The sequence below is a fragment of the Gymnoscopelus microlampas genome (assembly GCF_963454915.1).
Source record: "Gymnoscopelus microlampas genome assembly, chromosome: 3".
Lineage (NCBI taxonomy): Eukaryota > Metazoa > Chordata > Actinopteri > Myctophiformes > Myctophidae > Gymnoscopelus > Gymnoscopelus microlampas.
In genome coordinates this window covers 36,510,500-36,527,243 of record NC_139940.1, presented here as the reverse complement: position 1 = coordinate 36,527,243, position 16,744 = coordinate 36,510,500, and the positions used below count along the sequence as shown (strand labels likewise).

The 16,744-nt window shown below is 42.8% G+C and overlaps 2 protein-coding genes across 4 annotated transcripts in view; one reads left to right on the top strand and one right to left on the bottom strand.

The window, feature by feature from the left end:
* Positions 1 to 1,124: 1,124 nt before the first annotated feature.
* On the bottom strand, positions 1,125 to 8,470 carry fbxo43 (F-box protein 43). 3 transcript variants are annotated; one of them, XM_084051915.1, is made up of 6 exons: positions 8,368 to 8,470; positions 5,777 to 6,605; positions 4,626 to 5,477; positions 3,910 to 4,009; positions 3,307 to 3,507; positions 1,125 to 1,569 (listed from the first exon to the last, which is right to left on the bottom strand). In XM_084051915.1, exons 2-6 carry the CDS (start codon positions 6,562 to 6,564, stop codon positions 1,315 to 1,317), a joined length of 2,196 nt encoding a protein of 731 aa, XP_083908041.1. In that variant the 5' UTR covers positions 6,565 to 6,605; positions 8,368 to 8,470; the 3' UTR covers positions 1,125 to 1,314. The 3 variants fall into 3 exon arrangements, with proteins under 3 accessions (XP_083908041.1, XP_083908042.1, XP_083908043.1); XM_084051916.1 differs by having other exon boundaries at positions 8,378 to 8,446; XM_084051917.1 differs by lacking the exon at positions 3,307 to 3,507.
* A 1,605-nt stretch (positions 8,471 to 10,075) lies between these two features.
* The window catches only part of spag1b (sperm associated antigen 1b), a gene marked incomplete at its 5' end in the record, with an annotated part of 24,533 nt that continues 17,864 nt past the window's right edge, over positions 10,076 to 16,744 (top strand). Inside the window, 10 exons of the mRNA XM_084052318.1 lie at positions 10,076 to 10,221; positions 10,459 to 10,618; positions 11,354 to 11,476; positions 11,570 to 11,634; positions 11,722 to 11,834; positions 11,945 to 12,050; positions 12,349 to 12,479; positions 12,751 to 12,857; positions 13,692 to 13,818; positions 15,639 to 16,100. Coding sequence (XP_083908444.1) covers positions 10,076 to 10,221; positions 10,459 to 10,618; positions 11,354 to 11,476; positions 11,570 to 11,634; positions 11,722 to 11,834; positions 11,945 to 12,050; positions 12,349 to 12,479; positions 12,751 to 12,857; positions 13,692 to 13,818; positions 15,639 to 16,100 — 1,540 coding nt within the window. The remainder of the gene's footprint in view (positions 10,222 to 10,458; positions 10,619 to 11,353; positions 11,477 to 11,569; positions 11,635 to 11,721; positions 11,835 to 11,944; positions 12,051 to 12,348; positions 12,480 to 12,750; positions 12,858 to 13,691; positions 13,819 to 15,638; positions 16,101 to 16,744) is intronic.

Sequence of the window (16,744 nt, the reverse complement as noted above, 5' to 3'; positions counted from 1 at the left end):
TTTTTCACCAGATAAGTAGCATACGGTTCTGCTACACGACAAATGTTGGCCGTTCCGCACACAGAGGAAGTTAAGCCAAGAAAGTGCATTTGGAGACTGCTTCCTCACTGGCCACCCAACCTCTCAGGTTTAATTACTGACACACTAGGTTGCCATGGAGGTGAGGTGGACTCATTCTCAAAACACAGGCAGTAGTAAAACTTTAACTAGTGTAGACTACAGAGAGGTGGGGGCTTAGTATTCATTAGTGTGGTAGACATGTTGAAAAATGTTCATCCTTTAGCCAGATTGTTTAAGTGATCCATGTTTAAGTGATCCAGGTTCCCTCCATTCTCAATCCAGAATCCCCAGCTAGGGTATAGTAGTGGGCACTTTTTTTGCAGTTCAAAAAGTGCAGTGCATGGTTTCTACCACAGGGTGGCACCAAAGACCAAGAAATTATTCAGTGACAAGTGTGAAAACTCTAGGGTAAGTGATATTTGTGGGTCAAAACAAGTTTTTTCTGTTAAAAGGTTAAGCAAGGGATAATCAATGGGGAGCAGGTCATTATTGAGAAATAAGGTCATCACCCTGAAAACAACAGGAAGCGTTGATAAAATAGAATCAATATTTGGTTACTGCATAGACATTTGTAACCTAAAATTGGTATGCCGACCTGCATTGCCTGTTTATTAAAGAGCTGGAGAGACAGGGATACTGTTATTGAAAAAAACACTAGCAATGATTACTATCAGAATATATAGTAACGAGGAATATCCCTTACCCTAGTACCCTACCTTTAAATACAATGACACGAAAAGAAAATATGGATACATATATTGTTTTGTATAGAAAATGTTTATTTAAAACAAGTGCAAAATTCACACTGCAAAATTATGCCCAAAATGTGGCACCAACAGTAAAAAATAAATGCTGGTATAAAATCTCAGGACTTGACTATTATTGGTGTCAATAGCCATTGAGGACTATGCTTTAGATAATCATCATCAAGTTTTAAACACATTCTGAAAAACATTTTGGAAGGGGAGGGGGGGACTCAACAGCCAAATTCATTGTCTTTGAGTGCATCTGCTGGTGAGGCTGCTTCAACATCCACATTTAAAAACACACAAACTAGAATGTAATGAAAAAGTGCACGGGGAAAAAAAAATGTATAGCACATGGATAAGAACAAACAACATTCAAGTTTCCCCTCGCCTTGAGTGCTGCTGACTAACAAAGTCCTTGCCAAGTTACCAAGACCTTTGGCAGCAAAACTGGTGCAAGAAACATTCCATGTGAAATGTATCACAAACAAATTCACAATACAACCGTTCAGAGCCTCCTGAGGTTCCGCTTGCTCCGAGCACTTCCGGGTAAAAGTCTGTCCTTTTTGATCTGGCTGCGACCGGCGGATCTGCTGCCGCACTCCTTTGACCCGTGGAGATCGCACAGGCAGTCCGTGCAAAAGTGGAAACTGCAGTCGGCTCTGCTGCACACGCCCTCTTTTTTGACAGAGTGACACCTCGCCGGATGCTGGCATCGCGGACATTGCTTGAGATGCTCGTCGCTGAAGAGGGTTTTGGCTACCTGGTTCAAGGCAGAGACATAGTATACCTTTTAAAAAACAGCAGAAGACAATACAAGCTATAATGACAACTGTTTCAAGCATGAACATTTGGGAATTTCCCTTCTTTCTTAACTCATTAAGACCGGGAAAGCATCCGTGTCATTTTAGATTTTAGCTAAAAAGCATTATTTTACACTTTGGCTATTCAAAAATAGCAGATGTAGAAGCTCATAGCACAGCATTTTAGAAAAGTGTATATATTCTTTTAAAGCAAACATTTTAACTCAGATCTTTGCTTCTGGGGTCCCTTGAACAATATGTTGAGATGGGGTCCGCAGCCAAATACTTATACAAATGCAGGGTCCCTCCTGTGGCCAGGCTGTCCAGATGACACAGACTGCCACACAGGATTATGACTGCAGGTGTGCCCCGCTGCTGCTGCTGCATTTGGCACTTATGTATACTCTGTCACGTTTGTTATTATGCTGTATATCTGCAGCATTTTAACTAGCCTGGAAACCAGACAAATCTGCCACAGCTATAAAAATAAAAACTTGATTTGAATTACATTTCACTCATCCCTAGAGTTGTGGGTGACCAATCAGAGCAACCACTTTTCAAGTGTTTTTTTTGTTGCTGTGACGTTTGAATCTGTTTGTAACCGCCCCTTGGAAATGAATGTTCCACACCGAAGTTCCTGACCAATATTTAGGCAGTGACAGTTTCAAACTGCTCATATGCTGTATTGATAGCTTTCTGACGTGCCTTTTTCTTTCACCACCTTTCTTGACACTGCAACGACAAAGAATTTCACCCACTTTATTTTGCACCTGTACACCTATGCAACGACAATACAATTGAGGTGAGTCGAGTAAGCTGAATTCACTGTCACTGCTACATCAACACTTGTCAATATGCTTCCAAGATTATCGGACTTCTCACACCTTCTGAGATTAACAATAAGGCCATCACACGCTTAGCGCTTACAACAATAAATGACACTGATCATCCCCTGAATCGCTACTTCGAACTCATGCCATCTGGGCGAAGATACAGAACCTTGAAGAGGGAAAAGGTTTGTTTTAGCAGGAGTTTTGTCCCCTCAGCCATTGCGGCATTAAAGGACGACTTCACCCATTTTCAACCTCTTCATATAATAGGTCCACACTAATGCTCATGATACAATTTTTTTCTAATCATTCTGTGTCTCAGAGGAGGGCTGTGGACAGTTCAGAAACCCGTTTACCAGTGACATCATTGATGGGGAATCCAAGCTAATAGAAACTGCAGGCTTTGTATTCCTGGAAAGTTGCAATGCAATAATAGATCCATTGTTCTCGCCTTAATAAAAATCTGAATCAAAAAATTGTAATCTTTTTGGGGGAAAATATCCTGCCTAACGATGATGTCACTGGTAGACGGGTTTCTGGACTGTCCACAGCCCTCCCATGAGACACAGACCAAGTACAAACAAATATAATTTTATCATGAGCATTAGTGAGGACCTATTACATGAAGATAGGTTGAAAATGGGTGAAGTCGTCCTTTAAACGAACTGCCTCGACGATAGGGTTTTCTGTGTATAGTGGGGACCTCATGTATTGTCTTGGTGTTGTGTCGTGTGATATGTTGGTTTGTGCTATATGGTCTGTTGTTTTTGAAAAGACTGAAGATAAATATCCCTTTGGGGATAAAGACTACTATTATTTTGATCTAGCAGACAAATTCAACATGGTCAATGTCATCCATCAACTCACCTGTATGAACCTCTCCTGGTTGCAGCTGCTTCTGCCACCAGGATCTGACGCGCAGCGCTGTACTGGGGTTAAAGTGCTTTTTGACGCCTGTGGGGTGCAGTAGGTTGGGGTTCTGGCTTGAGCCTGAACGGACGCGAGGACCTGCCTCTTTAGAAGGGCCACTCTGGTCTCTGCATCAGGGACATGGTCAGCACTGCCAAGCTGTACGTTAACACAACACAAACAAGTGTCAAAAAAGTAATTTAAAAAAAGCAGATGTACAAGCTCGCAGTGTGGCACGAAGTGACACACTGTGAGCTTTGTACATCCGCTATTTTTGAAAAGCCAATGCAAAAATCTAAAATGCTTTCCGGTTTTCATGGGTTTAAAGCTTCCTCCATTTAAACACAGGCAGGAGACAATCCGTGAAAATCAGGGATGGCATTACCGAATTACAGTGAAGCCACCACACTCGCACTGGTCAACAGAAGAAATGCCACAGTCCACTATTGGACTTCATCTTCACTGACATGAACTTGAAGTGCTGAACATGTCAACCACTGCTACAGTGTTTCACATTATTCCATCCTTATAAACAACACCGACTGATGCAAAATGTCTTACCTCCACATTGGCCTCTACTTCCACGTAAAGTCTTCTCCTGCAGCTGGCCCGCTTGTCTTGCACGATCATTTCATCCCAGCTTTTGCACACCTGACCAAACCTGCATGGAATAAAGCAAAATAAAATCTCATGACTGACATGTAATGATGATGTTCAGGTATTATCGTTCTAAACCCATGTTGCATGTTGCTGCTGTTCTACATACAGTAGTCAACCAGAAGAAATCACAGATTCAGGCTTTAACCTTTATGAAATTTCTGAGACCATTCAGGTTTCATCGAAGATGTATTCTATTGCTTATTTGACCACCACTACAAATACTCTTTAATCTGAATATAACTAACAGCCGATCTACAAGCTCACATGACGCGCTGAGCTTGTAAATCTGCTATTTTTGCTGCACAACATGCTTCCATAGAAGACATGCTGACTTCTATGGAATCCAAATGATTTAAATCAGTCTTGGTGACAGAACTTCAATCCATTAAACCTGTCGTAACCCCAGTGAAGGCATGAATACTTTATATACTGTACATGTATGGCCTCTGAACAGATCTTACAAACAACTTAATTCAATTTCTGACTTCCTTTTATAATAACTTCTCAGCAGAAGTGCGTAATTCACTTTGTGAAATGTGAATTAAACATTGGCTTGAAATATAATGGTAAAAGTGTAATGACGTTTTAAAATACATTGAGGTTCATCAACTGCTCACCTGTAGACATCCTTGGGGGACAGATGGTTGAGTATGACCGACAGGATGTGTCTGAGGTTCCTCTTCTTCAGTTCCGCCAGGATATCTACCTGCCTAAGGCCCATCTTCCTACCGATGAGGCCCGCCAGCGGCATAGTGGTCCTGAATGACACCGGTGTCTCAGCCAACACCGTGGCCGACCTCAGCTCCTCTTCCATGCTTAGACTCTGGAAAGTCAGTCTCCTGGCCCTCTGCTGACATATAGCGTGGACCAGCTGTAGGGCTGGGGTCAGCGAAAGGTTTTCTAGCTTTAGCGTAGTGATCCTAAGAGGGGTCACAAAGTCTTCAGCATGAAGGGTTGTGTTGAGAGATGTGTTATTTGGCTTGGAAGCCGGTGTCCAAAGGGGAGTCAAATCATCCTGATAGGCATGGAAGGCTGTGTTGTCGAGAGGTGTTGTGTTAAGCTTGGATGCAGGTGTCCAAAGGGGAGTAAAATCATCTTGCTTGTCCGAGGTGGCACGAAGGGGGGTCACAATTTCACTGAGGTTGAGGGAAGCAGATCTGCACGGTGTGGCATGGTCAAAAACAAACACCTCGTCCTCTTTAGAGAGGCTCTGGTGTTGGACAAAGGGCTGATGTTGGCCTTGTGGCAGATCATTTTCGGTCGACTTCCTGCCATGCTCCTCAGACTGAGACCCACCCTCTCGAAGCGTGGAGAGCCTCTTCTGCCGCTGCAGGCGGGAACGCCGTTGGCTGGATTCACAGCTCCTGTACGATGGCAGGAGCTCCTGGAAGGAGCCGTCATGGTCCAACGATGAGTCCTGAGATTTGTCAATGGCCAGGCAACCGAAACCACTGTCCTCACTCTCTGACCTGTGAATGGGTTGGTTGGTAGTTAGTTTCAGTCAATGCCCCTGACATTGTGTATTAACCTCTTGGTGTCCCCCAGGGGTCTATACACCAAAAATGCCCCCACCTCTACACCAAAAATGTTTGCAAATAGACAATTTGCAAGCTTGTACATCTGCCATTTTCACCGGATGTTTGCCTATTGTGTGACATGCCCAAAATAGGGACACTAAGGTTCAAGTGGTTAATATACAGATTTATGTTTAGGTCATTAAAAAAAAAACGTTTTATTTTTGAAATATGCACTATTAAAAAACACCTACCTCTGGTATTTGATGGTAGGTGTGGACGATGGCGTGCTCAAGGCACTTAGACTCTCTGCAGGGTTAGTGGACAGTCTGGACACACTTTGGTTGACAGGGGTTTGGGTGTTTTCCTCAGCCAAGGCAGACAGGAGGTTTCTCAAAATTGGCGTCTCGGGCAGCCCGGTAGTAAGGTGGCCCGAGATGATGCTCTCATTGTGGTCTCCATCCGCGACTGAAACGGCAGAAAGGAGCTGATCCAGTTCCACTTTTAAAGTGCTGGAAGCCAGAGCTCCAAACGCTGCGGTGTCTGGAAAGTCAAAGAGTGCACTGATTCTGGGCTCTGTCCTTTTACTGGACGTTCTTGTGTTGCCGGTTTTGACATCTGTGGCCGAGTCGCCCACAAGAAGCCTACGTCGTAACAAGGCATCCTTCTTATATACTTTAGGGGTTTCACACCAGCCAACCGACAACGGCGGTTGTTCCCTCCTGAAGTCTTTGTCCGAAAATCTACCAGAGTCTTTAGTTCTCTCCCTCTTAGGTGTGACAGACGTGCCCGTTCTCTCCTTCTTCGGTGTGACAGACATGGCGCTGCGCTGATGTCGTTGCGATGAGATGTTCTCTTTAGGCATTTCATCACACTCGTCTGAAAAGCGGGATGTAGGCCTACGTGGGGTGCACTTGTCCACTCTGGCTGCCCTTGGGCTGTGAAACGATTCACAGTAGCCACTGTCGATCGATGACCTTTTATAAGAGAGTTGTTGGTCTTTACAGCTCTGAAGGTAAACATTGTCAGGAGTGCAATCCATTTTCCTCCTTTAGAAGTGCACTATTTGTCTGAGGTAGATTCCTGCAAGGGAAGAGAAAATAAAGAGGGAAAATTATAATACTGTATAACTTTAGTCACTGGGCTAATATTACCACTTAATTCCTGCAGAAGTAACTAAGTGTCTGTAATCAGCGGTGTAAAGTAAATTTAATCTAGTACTTTTGAGGTCTTTTTTTTTTACTTTACTGGAGTATTTCCAATTTTCAGTATTTTTATTTCTACTCCAGTACATCTCAGAGGCAAATATTATCATACTTTTACTCTACTGCAATTATCTGAAAACTTTAGTTACTTTGTAGATTTTGATTATTACTACAAAACAATCAATCAGACCTGATATTTTCAAAAGATCTTATACATTTGAAAACAATTCTTCACTACATTGCAGATTGATATTTACATTCAATAATTCATTTTGTCAAAAAATGTTCTTTTCCCACCACTGTCTGTTTTAATTGCTGCTAACTGGGAGTCATGACGTTTGATGTAGAACGATGTGGCATGCGACCATGATTTGATTAATTAAATGAATACTCGATTGAATACTTCATTAGCAGTTTGCAAAAAAAAGCACAGCAAAGTACAGTTTAGTTCAATACAAGGTCTGCTAAGAGGATTTTAAACCCAAGAAAGGCAATGGCTTGTTTCCATTGGGTCCTTTGTACTCAATTAATCGAAAGATTAATAAAATGATACCTTCTTTGGTCATTTCAGTTATTTATTTTCAGACAAAAACTGTTGCTTGTTTAATAATTGCAATCAAAGCGCAGCTGGTAGGAAACAAAACAAATGTGAGCTGTTCATCAGGGTTGCTATGTAATGTAATGTAGCATGTTTGTGGCACCCGCTCAAAACTCAGCTGTGGCCGCCAAAACACAGAGTTATACTTTGTTAGTACAACGGCGTCACTTGCCATAAAGTACTGATCTACAGAAGCTTGTAGATCTGGGGTGCGTTCGGAAATTATGCACCGGAGCACACTCGCCTATTAGTTTGTATTGGCCAGTGCGCTCGCCGCTCAGTGCTGTATTTTCGAACGCACCCCAGTTATTTTGGCAAGGAAGGGACACTCTGGGCTTGGTGATAAAACAAAGCCCGCTAACAGAAACTAATGATTCTATGGATTTTAGGAAATAATGTAGAATAAAGTCAAGACAGTCTACAAAAGAGGCTTGTCTACAAAAAAATACTTGGGCAGAATGCAATATCTTATTGTATTTTGGCTGTATAATAATGGTGTGTATTGTATTGTGGGAATCAACGCTGGGTGGATTGGGTTAGCCTAGCTCAGCTCAGCATAGCTCAAACATTTTAGATCGAGACCCAAAATACACATTTCTCCCCCTCACCTAGCTGAATCAGAGCTACCCCTCACCCAAACTAGTGAAAATAGCAGATGCGACGCGTTGTGAGCTTGTAGATCGGCCATCTTCACTACTTGTTAAAACATTTAAGGAATGTATTAGATTTTTGGCTTTCATTTGTGACATGTTTTAATTCATGGCAATTTTAGATTTGTTGGGGGGAATTTACTTCTTTTAAAAAAAAAAATAGGCTAATTATTTTTTTCTATTTCCTAGATTTAGTTTTTTAACGGGATATTTACTTGCAACCCATAAAAATGGACCCACGACCCAGAAACGGGTCCAGACCCACTGCTTGGTAACCACTGGCCTAGCACTACTAATACTACTCTTACTAGAAAACACGACTGCTACTTCATGTTCTCTTAAAACCGCTATTATGCGGTGCAGAGAAACCCCGTTTATTGCCATAAAAGCACAACCACTTACTGTTACATAAAATATTCGGGTCGCTAAACTTCATTCATCCGGATAGTTGTAGGCCTCTGCTCGGTGTCGTGTCCAGCTGAGTCTATGACTTTGTCTTGTTGAAGGCAGACTGTGGCACGTTTTCAAATTTGGAGCCTATTTTCTATGTGCGTCACATGTTTCCGCCAGCTGGTCGGTTTCCTTCCGCTACGTAGCAACAAATAAACCTTGCATCACCAGTCTACGTCGCGACATTACAAAGTCTAAACCAGTTGTGCTATAAACACGCCCCCTTCTGTGGCCAACGCGGAAGTGCCTTTTTCAAACAACCGCGGACTATTTTTTTCGCCGATAAAGTATAGTTTTGGACCATGACGGAGGCGCGCCGACTCAGCAGACCTTGAGGCCGAGGAGACGCGCCCGAGCGCCTCCAGGCGCGAGTGCCCGCGTCGACCGGCCAATGGTCTGCTAGTCGACTCAGCGCCGTTCGAGTTATGTACCGATAGGGACAGAATAGTAAATAATGTTTTGGTGAGAGCGTTTGCCCCAACTGTCACTCAAAGTGGCTACTGGCCAATCACAGCGCGTCCTTGCACAAGCGTATTGGCCAATCATGCACAACTGGTTTAGACTATGGAGTCACGCGTCTACGTCGCAGCCTATGGTAGCAGCAGAGAGATCTTGAGCCCGCCTACACATATCGTTGTTAATAATATTAATGTTGACTGTCTTTTGTCTTTACTGTCACAATGTACTGTACTGTTTGGCTTCAAGAATGATAGTAATAATATGAAAAAATGAGGCATTCATAATTAATTGTATACATTTTTTTTTTGCAAAACTTCATATATATAAATCCAAATGTAGTCATTCCAAACCTGTTTGAGATTGAAGACAAAAATAAGAAAGGTGCAAGAACTGTCTTTTGGTGTTCACTCTTTAATGTTTTCTGTTGGTAAATAAATCCCTCTGCATAATAATGATAATAATAATAATAATAATAATCTTCATTTGTATAGAACCTTCCCAAAACAAGTTTACAAAGTGCTTCACAACACAAACCACAACAAACAGTGTGGGTAAAGAAAAACAAAAAACAAGACACAGACTTCAATAGCAACAATTTTTAAAAAAGCTAAAAAAAATGAAATAGAGCAGGTCATACAGAGTCATCAGATTAGTCCAGTGCTCTAGTTAAAAGCCATTCTAAAGAAGTGGGTCCCTGGCACAAAACCTTTTCAGATGGGGGTCCATGGCCAAATATATATGTATGAATTTGGGGGTCCTTGACATGAAAAAGTTTTAGAACCACTGGTCTAGAACCTTGTTCAATAAAGTTGTAGGGGGGGGGGGGGGGAGTATAGGCCTTCTGCTGCGTTTTGTGTGTAGTGGTTACCCAGGCAACCACAGGCCCATTGTCTTCTTTGGTAGCCTACCAGCGACACACGGGTAAAAGTCACTTGATATATCTATGTTTTATAGAGAAGGATGAGGTGTAGGCCTAGTCATTTTCCGCTCATTTGCTGCGTTATTGTTAATTTAAATAAACACACTTCGATTTAAACTTGTAACATGTGTTATCCGGCTGGCTAGCCATAACTTCGCCAGCTTGCAATCAACGCAGATTTCACCTGGTAAGGTAAGGTAACCATACACACTTTCACTTACTTTCAACCCATATCGACAACAAGCTACTGTAGGCATAGCTACAATCCTGCCATGGCAACAAAACCTTGCTCCTCACTTCTAAATGAAGAGGCCACTTTCAGTCGCCATGAGAAGGTTCTCGTGGAGCATTTGGACTACAACTACATTGCACATTGCACTGATGTTAAATACCTGGAGAAGATATTGACAGTGCTGAGGTGAGAGTTACTTACATTATTTTTTGTATGTTTTTTTGACATATTTTTTGCACTCCTGTAACTTATTCTTTTTGTAATACTAAAAACATCTACCCACCCATCAACTCAATCATTTAGCCTATATCAATTAAAATGTATTTTACACATCATCATCCAAAGCAACTACTAGGCTACATACATCATGTCTGAAAGATGGATTTTCTCAATTTAATATAAAATAATGTGAATGTATCAAAGGTCTGGAGATGAGGGTATTTACCCCGATCTGATCCAGTTCTGTGAGAATCACCTGCAAAGATCGGACCCCAAGAGCCGAGCTCTCAGAAAGGACAATCCAGTGACCACAGGAGCCAGCCTCCCTAAAGATGAATGGAGCCAAATCATTGATGACCTGAAGGTAGCCATTATACACTACTGAGCAGTATTTGTAGCAGTTAGAGATGTACCGATACCATTTTTTCCTTCCCCATACCGAATTCTGATAACTTGCGTATCGGTCGATACCAAGTAGGCTACCTATTCGATACCTGTGTGTAATTTAAAAAGATTCTAGGACAGTGGTTCTCAAAGTGGGGTCCAGGGACCCTCATGGTTCATTGAGGGGGTTCCAAATGGACCCTTACAGGTCTGTAACTCTCAGCGTTATAGAGGTCCTTGAAATTAAAAGGTTTGAGAACCACTGATCTAGGAATAAATACAAATTCCATTAATAGCAGCTACTATTATAATTAGTCAAATGATAATGTAAATAGTACAGTAAGAGTATAAAGCAGTCAAGTGAAGCATTCAAAATATGACTGTAAATGAAATATCATGTGATAAATCGGAATGGCATAGACTGGCACACTCGCAGATAATGGTACCAGTATTTTATGCAGTATCTGCAGCTTTTACAATACTGGTATCGGTATCGGAAAAAATCTAGTAGCAGTGATGGTTAACAGTAATTTTGGATGATTATAAATTAGTTCTTTCCTCCTTTTTTTTTATAACAAGTTTGGTTAGACATTATGAAACATAAATATAGTATGTCAGTCAGTAACACTTTCTTGTAGTGGTTGTGTACTACTGTTAGGCTGTATAGCCTAGGATAAACATAGTCTTGTTTTTATTATTCCTTTCTTGTTCATAGATGTGGCAAGAAGAAACCAAGGGCATTGAATCATCACTAAAACAGCAGTCAGTGTTTTATGATGTGGTGAATGAAAACGTGCCTCCTGTACGGGGCTCCAATTGCTCTGTTTCACTCAGTCAGGTAATTAACAACACTGACAAAATCACAGTACACTAGTGCTTGTTATACAAAATCCATTCTTAAAAATATAGCCTACTCTGATTTCCACTGCAGAATCCAGTTCCACAAAGAAATAACTCAAAGAAGGTCCTCCCTCGCAATTACCAAGAATGGGACAAGTTAGACCTCTTTGTTACTTCATAAATCTGGATATTTTTATATTATTATTATCAGCATAATTCTGACCTTTTGTTCTTTTCTTCCAGATTTGACGTTGAACATGAATGTGAAAAAATTGATCGGAGCGACACAAGTAATGATCCTCCCGCCATCATAAACTCTGGCCATCACAAAATCAAATCCAAAGTCAATGCAACCTGTAAGATATTTTATCGTTAGCAGTTATAATTTGTTTGTCACTGGTTGAAGTTCTCTTTTCGTGTGTCTGTGTGTGTAAGAGAGACATAATGTTTCTAACTCTGCATTCAGTGCTCACTCCGCAGGAGAAGCTCCTTCTGGCCAACCGTGAAAAGGACAAAGGCAACGATGCTTTCAGAGCCAGTGACTATGAGGAGGCAATTGCATATTATTCCAGGTTAGACCCTTTACCTTAGGGCTGTTAAAACTCATGTAGTAACAACTTTAGATACAGTAGATAAATATTCACACAGATTTTGCTCTTATGTCATACTTGAGGGATTTCCAACCAGCAAAATGGTTGCCGTGTGAATATAATGGGGATTATGGCCTCTTGCCTGGTATTTGATCATTATTTACTATCTGTCATTAAGAATGCACATCGAGATAAGATTTAATTCACATCTGTGGTATTGTTAACCCTTAGTGAATGTTTACATTAATGCCCTTGTTTCTTTATTGCTCTTCCATTACAGGAGTATATCCATTATACCAACTGTCGTAGCTTACAACAACAGAGCCCAGGCTGAGATTAAATTGAAACACTGGCACAATGCCATGAAAGACTGCCAGACTGTATTGGAGCTAGAACCAGGCAATGTGAAAGGTGGGATGTTGTTTTTCCCTGATGTTCATGAAGATAACGCATGATAACGATACTGTAGTTAATGTTAATGCATGTACAAATAAATATCATGTTTGTAATATTTACAGGACATAATTAATCATAATAATATGAGGCGTCATTTCATGTTACTAAATTACTTTGTTTTGTATCCCTTCTGCAGCACTGCATTACATTTGTACAGATTACAATGGAGACTTTACTGTCAAGTAGCAATTTTTCATATTTACACTGGTTTCTGTCTCCTCATCAGCCCTGCTACGTCGTGCCCACCTTCAGGAGAACTTGGGAAACTTCCAGAAGGCTGCTGAGGACCTAAGACTTGTGCTCCGTGAAGAGCCACAGAATACTGCAGCTACTGTAAATACTTAAACCTCAAACTTAGGCCCAGAAATGACATGGTAGATTAATGTCAACAACCAATCGCATGCTGCACACAGTGCATAGAACCTCTTTTGTCAATGGCCCATTTGCCCAGTAGATGTCACTGTATTTCCCTGAGGATATGGAAATGTGATTACATTTAGAACTGAAAACTCATAAATACTTTATTATTTTGATTCACAAGACAAACTATAATGTGCAACCGCAGTGTGCAAGACATGCAAAGACCAAGTGTGATTATTGAGTTTAACCACATACTATTCTTGGGCGAACATTCGGGGGGGGGGGGGGGGGGGGACCTGTAAACTAAATATAATTTAAGTGGTAGGTAGATAGATAGACAGGCAGACAGACAGACAGACAGATCCTGAGGGAAATTCAGTTGTCATAGCAGCTTTCAATAAACATGATGACAGCAAATAATATTGCTATTTGCACATTATATTTCCATATGCACATTAATTGGGGAATGTATATTTGCTGCAGATCTAACCAAGATCTGCAATAGTTTCCATCCTGTTTTGTATTGTAGTCAGGCCAGGACAACATAAAGGACAGATTTACAAACCATAGCCCAAATCTATTGCATTTGGTTGATGACTAGTGTTAATGTTCTGCTCTAGTGATTGAGTAATGAGCCCACTATTAGCATTTCACAAAGATAACATAAAAACACATTCAATCCACAAGAATTTAACTTTTGTGAATGACCTAGGCGTACTACATTTTCAGACCATCTAAAAGCAGCATGAGTCTTGGACAAATAAGATGACCACATAAAAATATTTTTATTTTTATTTTGGCTTTTAGAAACTTCTGACTGAAGTTGGTAAGAAGATGAGAGAAGGCCAACCACAGTCGCAGAACAAAGGCAAGAAGATCCTCATACAAGAGGTAGATGAAGAAGAGGAGGTCCTCAGTAAAGATGAACAGACGGGTGAGTTCTCCCAAGGATTTGCAGTTACAACATTTTGTCATAAGAATAGAGAAAGAAACAAAGGGAAAAGTTCGATAACAATATCAAATGTACATATAAGGTGTGTGCTCAAAAAATACAAATTAAATGAGACAGAATATCACTGTCTCTCGTCCATAAGTAAGTAGCAGATATCAAACATGTAAGTAAGTGTATATGTTACAGGTAGATTGGCATTCCAGGGAGATTGGAAAAGAAGCGCTTATTTTCACCGCCCGTCCGCCCCCCAGGCAATTCTGTAGAACCAACGCTAGAGGGCAATAAAAGCCAGACATGAGTCCCACACCACACACGCACGCATGCACGCGCGCACAAACGAGCACGCACACATGCATGCGCACACACACACACACGCGCGAAGCACAAGGGGGCGAGCCTGAGGGGGCGGGGGCGGGCTGGCGGGCTATGTTAGTGCAGCGAGTGGCAGTTGGGGCAAACCATAGAGGGGCAAACACAGTCCCCACAACATCATTTACGATTCTGTGCCTATCGGTACATAACTCGGACGGCGCTTAGTCGACTAGCAGACCATCGGCCGGTCGTCGCGGGCACTCGCGCCTGGAGGCGCTCGGGCGCGACTCCTTGGCCTCAAGGTCTGCTGAGTCGGCGCGCCTCCGTCATGGTCCAAAACTATACTTTATCGGCGAAAAAAGTAGTCCCCGGTTGTTTGAAAAAGTAATGTCCCAAGCGGGAGTCAAACCCAGACTCCCAGTGGTAGTGGATGGGGAGTCCAATGAATAACTGAGGCCGGTATGTATGTATATCCATGTTGTCGTCGTCTCCGTCCTCGCATCGCAGCCCCACCCCGAGCCTAAAAACAAGCGCTCCACTTCCGATTTCCCAGGAATGCCAATCTACCTGTGACATATACATAAGCGATGCCAGGCGGCAGCAATGGAGTGTAGGCTATAGTGTAGGCATATAGTAAACATAAAGTGATAATGCCTGTGTGATGGCCTATGTCGCCTGGACTGACGTGTGTGTGTGTGTGGGGGGGGGGGGGGGGGACGATTGGAAAACCAGTCAGATTGAAAAAGGTGTCAGTTTCAGGCGGCGTGCCTGAAGGTGACTTGAGCCACGAGAGGCACCGCCGAGCAAGCTTAGGCGAGCCGAGCGTTGTGAAGTAACCTTCGGTCGACTCAGCGCCGTCCGAGTTATGTCCCGATAGGCACAGAATCGTAAATCATGGTCCCCTAGTCTCGGTACCTCCGAGACGTCATTTATTTTTTGACGGGGGGCCCGCCGTGGAGCATGCATGGCATTTCAGTTATTTTACCACAACATTGCATGTCTGTGCAGGTTCTCAGGCTGATTCAGAACCTGCTGGCAAAGGATTTGCCATCTAATCCGCCTGCATTGCTAATGATGTGTCCGGAACATTGAAATGTGGCCTTTGGGAAACGAAGGGATTCATTTTGTGCACATGTCCTGCTAACACATTTCTAGCCAGAGAGGAGAGGAATCCCCTAGTTCCTCTGGGTAACATGACGTTTGGTAGCGTGTAGTATCTGTGTATGTGTGTGTGTTCTTTACCCCACCCCCACCCAGCGTTTCCATAATTCACTGCTGAGTGGTTGCTTCCTGGAACTCCCCTTTCAAGTGGCTCTGCGTTGTGTGTACCCAGCCCCTCCCCCACTCTGATGTAACCGCTGACTGCGTACTGTGGGTGTGTCTTCCACCTCTCTCTCTCTCTCTCTCTTTCTCTCTCTCTCTCTCTCTCTCTTTGTCTCTCTGTCTGTCTTTCTCTCTCTCTCTCTGTTTCTCCCTCCCTCCCTTTCCAGCTCGTCCGGTTGAACCCAGCCTGCCTGTGGGAGGGGAGGAGGAGAGTGCCGTTGCTCCTGCTGAGAGGGGAGATATGGGGAACGCTCAGAAAAAGCCCCATAGCAGAGGGGAAGGGGGCCCTCACGGTGAGACCAACAACTCCCACGGACACAGGAGTCGGACCAGGGGAGGCACTTCGGACAAGTACAAAGTAGGACAGGACTCGCCGGCCAAGGCGGCCAATGGAACGAGCAGCAAAAGGGGCTCAGCGGCAGCGTCAGATCAAAGTGACAGCTCTAAGGGTGCTGCTGCTGCCTGTAGCAACGGAGGAGGAAATGCTGTCAACCTTGATGCTCCTTGCGGAGCCCTACCCCCGCCACTGGCCCGGCTAAAGAATGAGGGAAACCTGCTTTTTAAGAATGGACAGTTTGGTGACGCACTGGAGAAATACTCACAAGCCATAACAGGCTGCACAGATTCAGGTGGGGTTTAATGTGTTGTTGTTGTTACATGGCTGGTACTACACAGTACCTATGAGTGTCAAAACATGTGACACTCTCTTATATTATCAGTACAATTTCAGATTTGCTGTAGGTTTAAAAGTACTGCAAACTTAGATTTCATTTGATTTGATTTGATTTAATGAATGAATTAACTATATTTTATTATGGACCATCAGCAGCCTTTGTATTCCATTGTGAAACATTACATTGCGGTTACACATTGCACGTTGCAGCCTCTGTTTCAGTTTCATTGCTTTATTACAGCACATAGCCCATCTCCAGCTTCTAACCCATGTATTACTGTGGCACAGCCGGCTATACAGCCCATTTAAAAGCCAGGTGTTCAAATTAAGATGTTTTGGCTATAGGCAGATATACATAACATATACATAATGACATAATGTACCTAGAGGTGGCACAGTGATGCGTCACAGGAGGTTTCTGTTCTAGCCTGGGCCTGGAGTTAAGCCTCTCAGCTCAGGTCCCTCCAGGTCACATGACTTCTAACCACTCACTGTGAAATTGAATCTGTGGGAACGCAGTTGTAAATCTCGCGAAGAGAGAGAGTGACAGAGAGAGTGTGTGAGTAATAGAGAGTGAGTAAGTGCTGCTGGTCAGCCTTC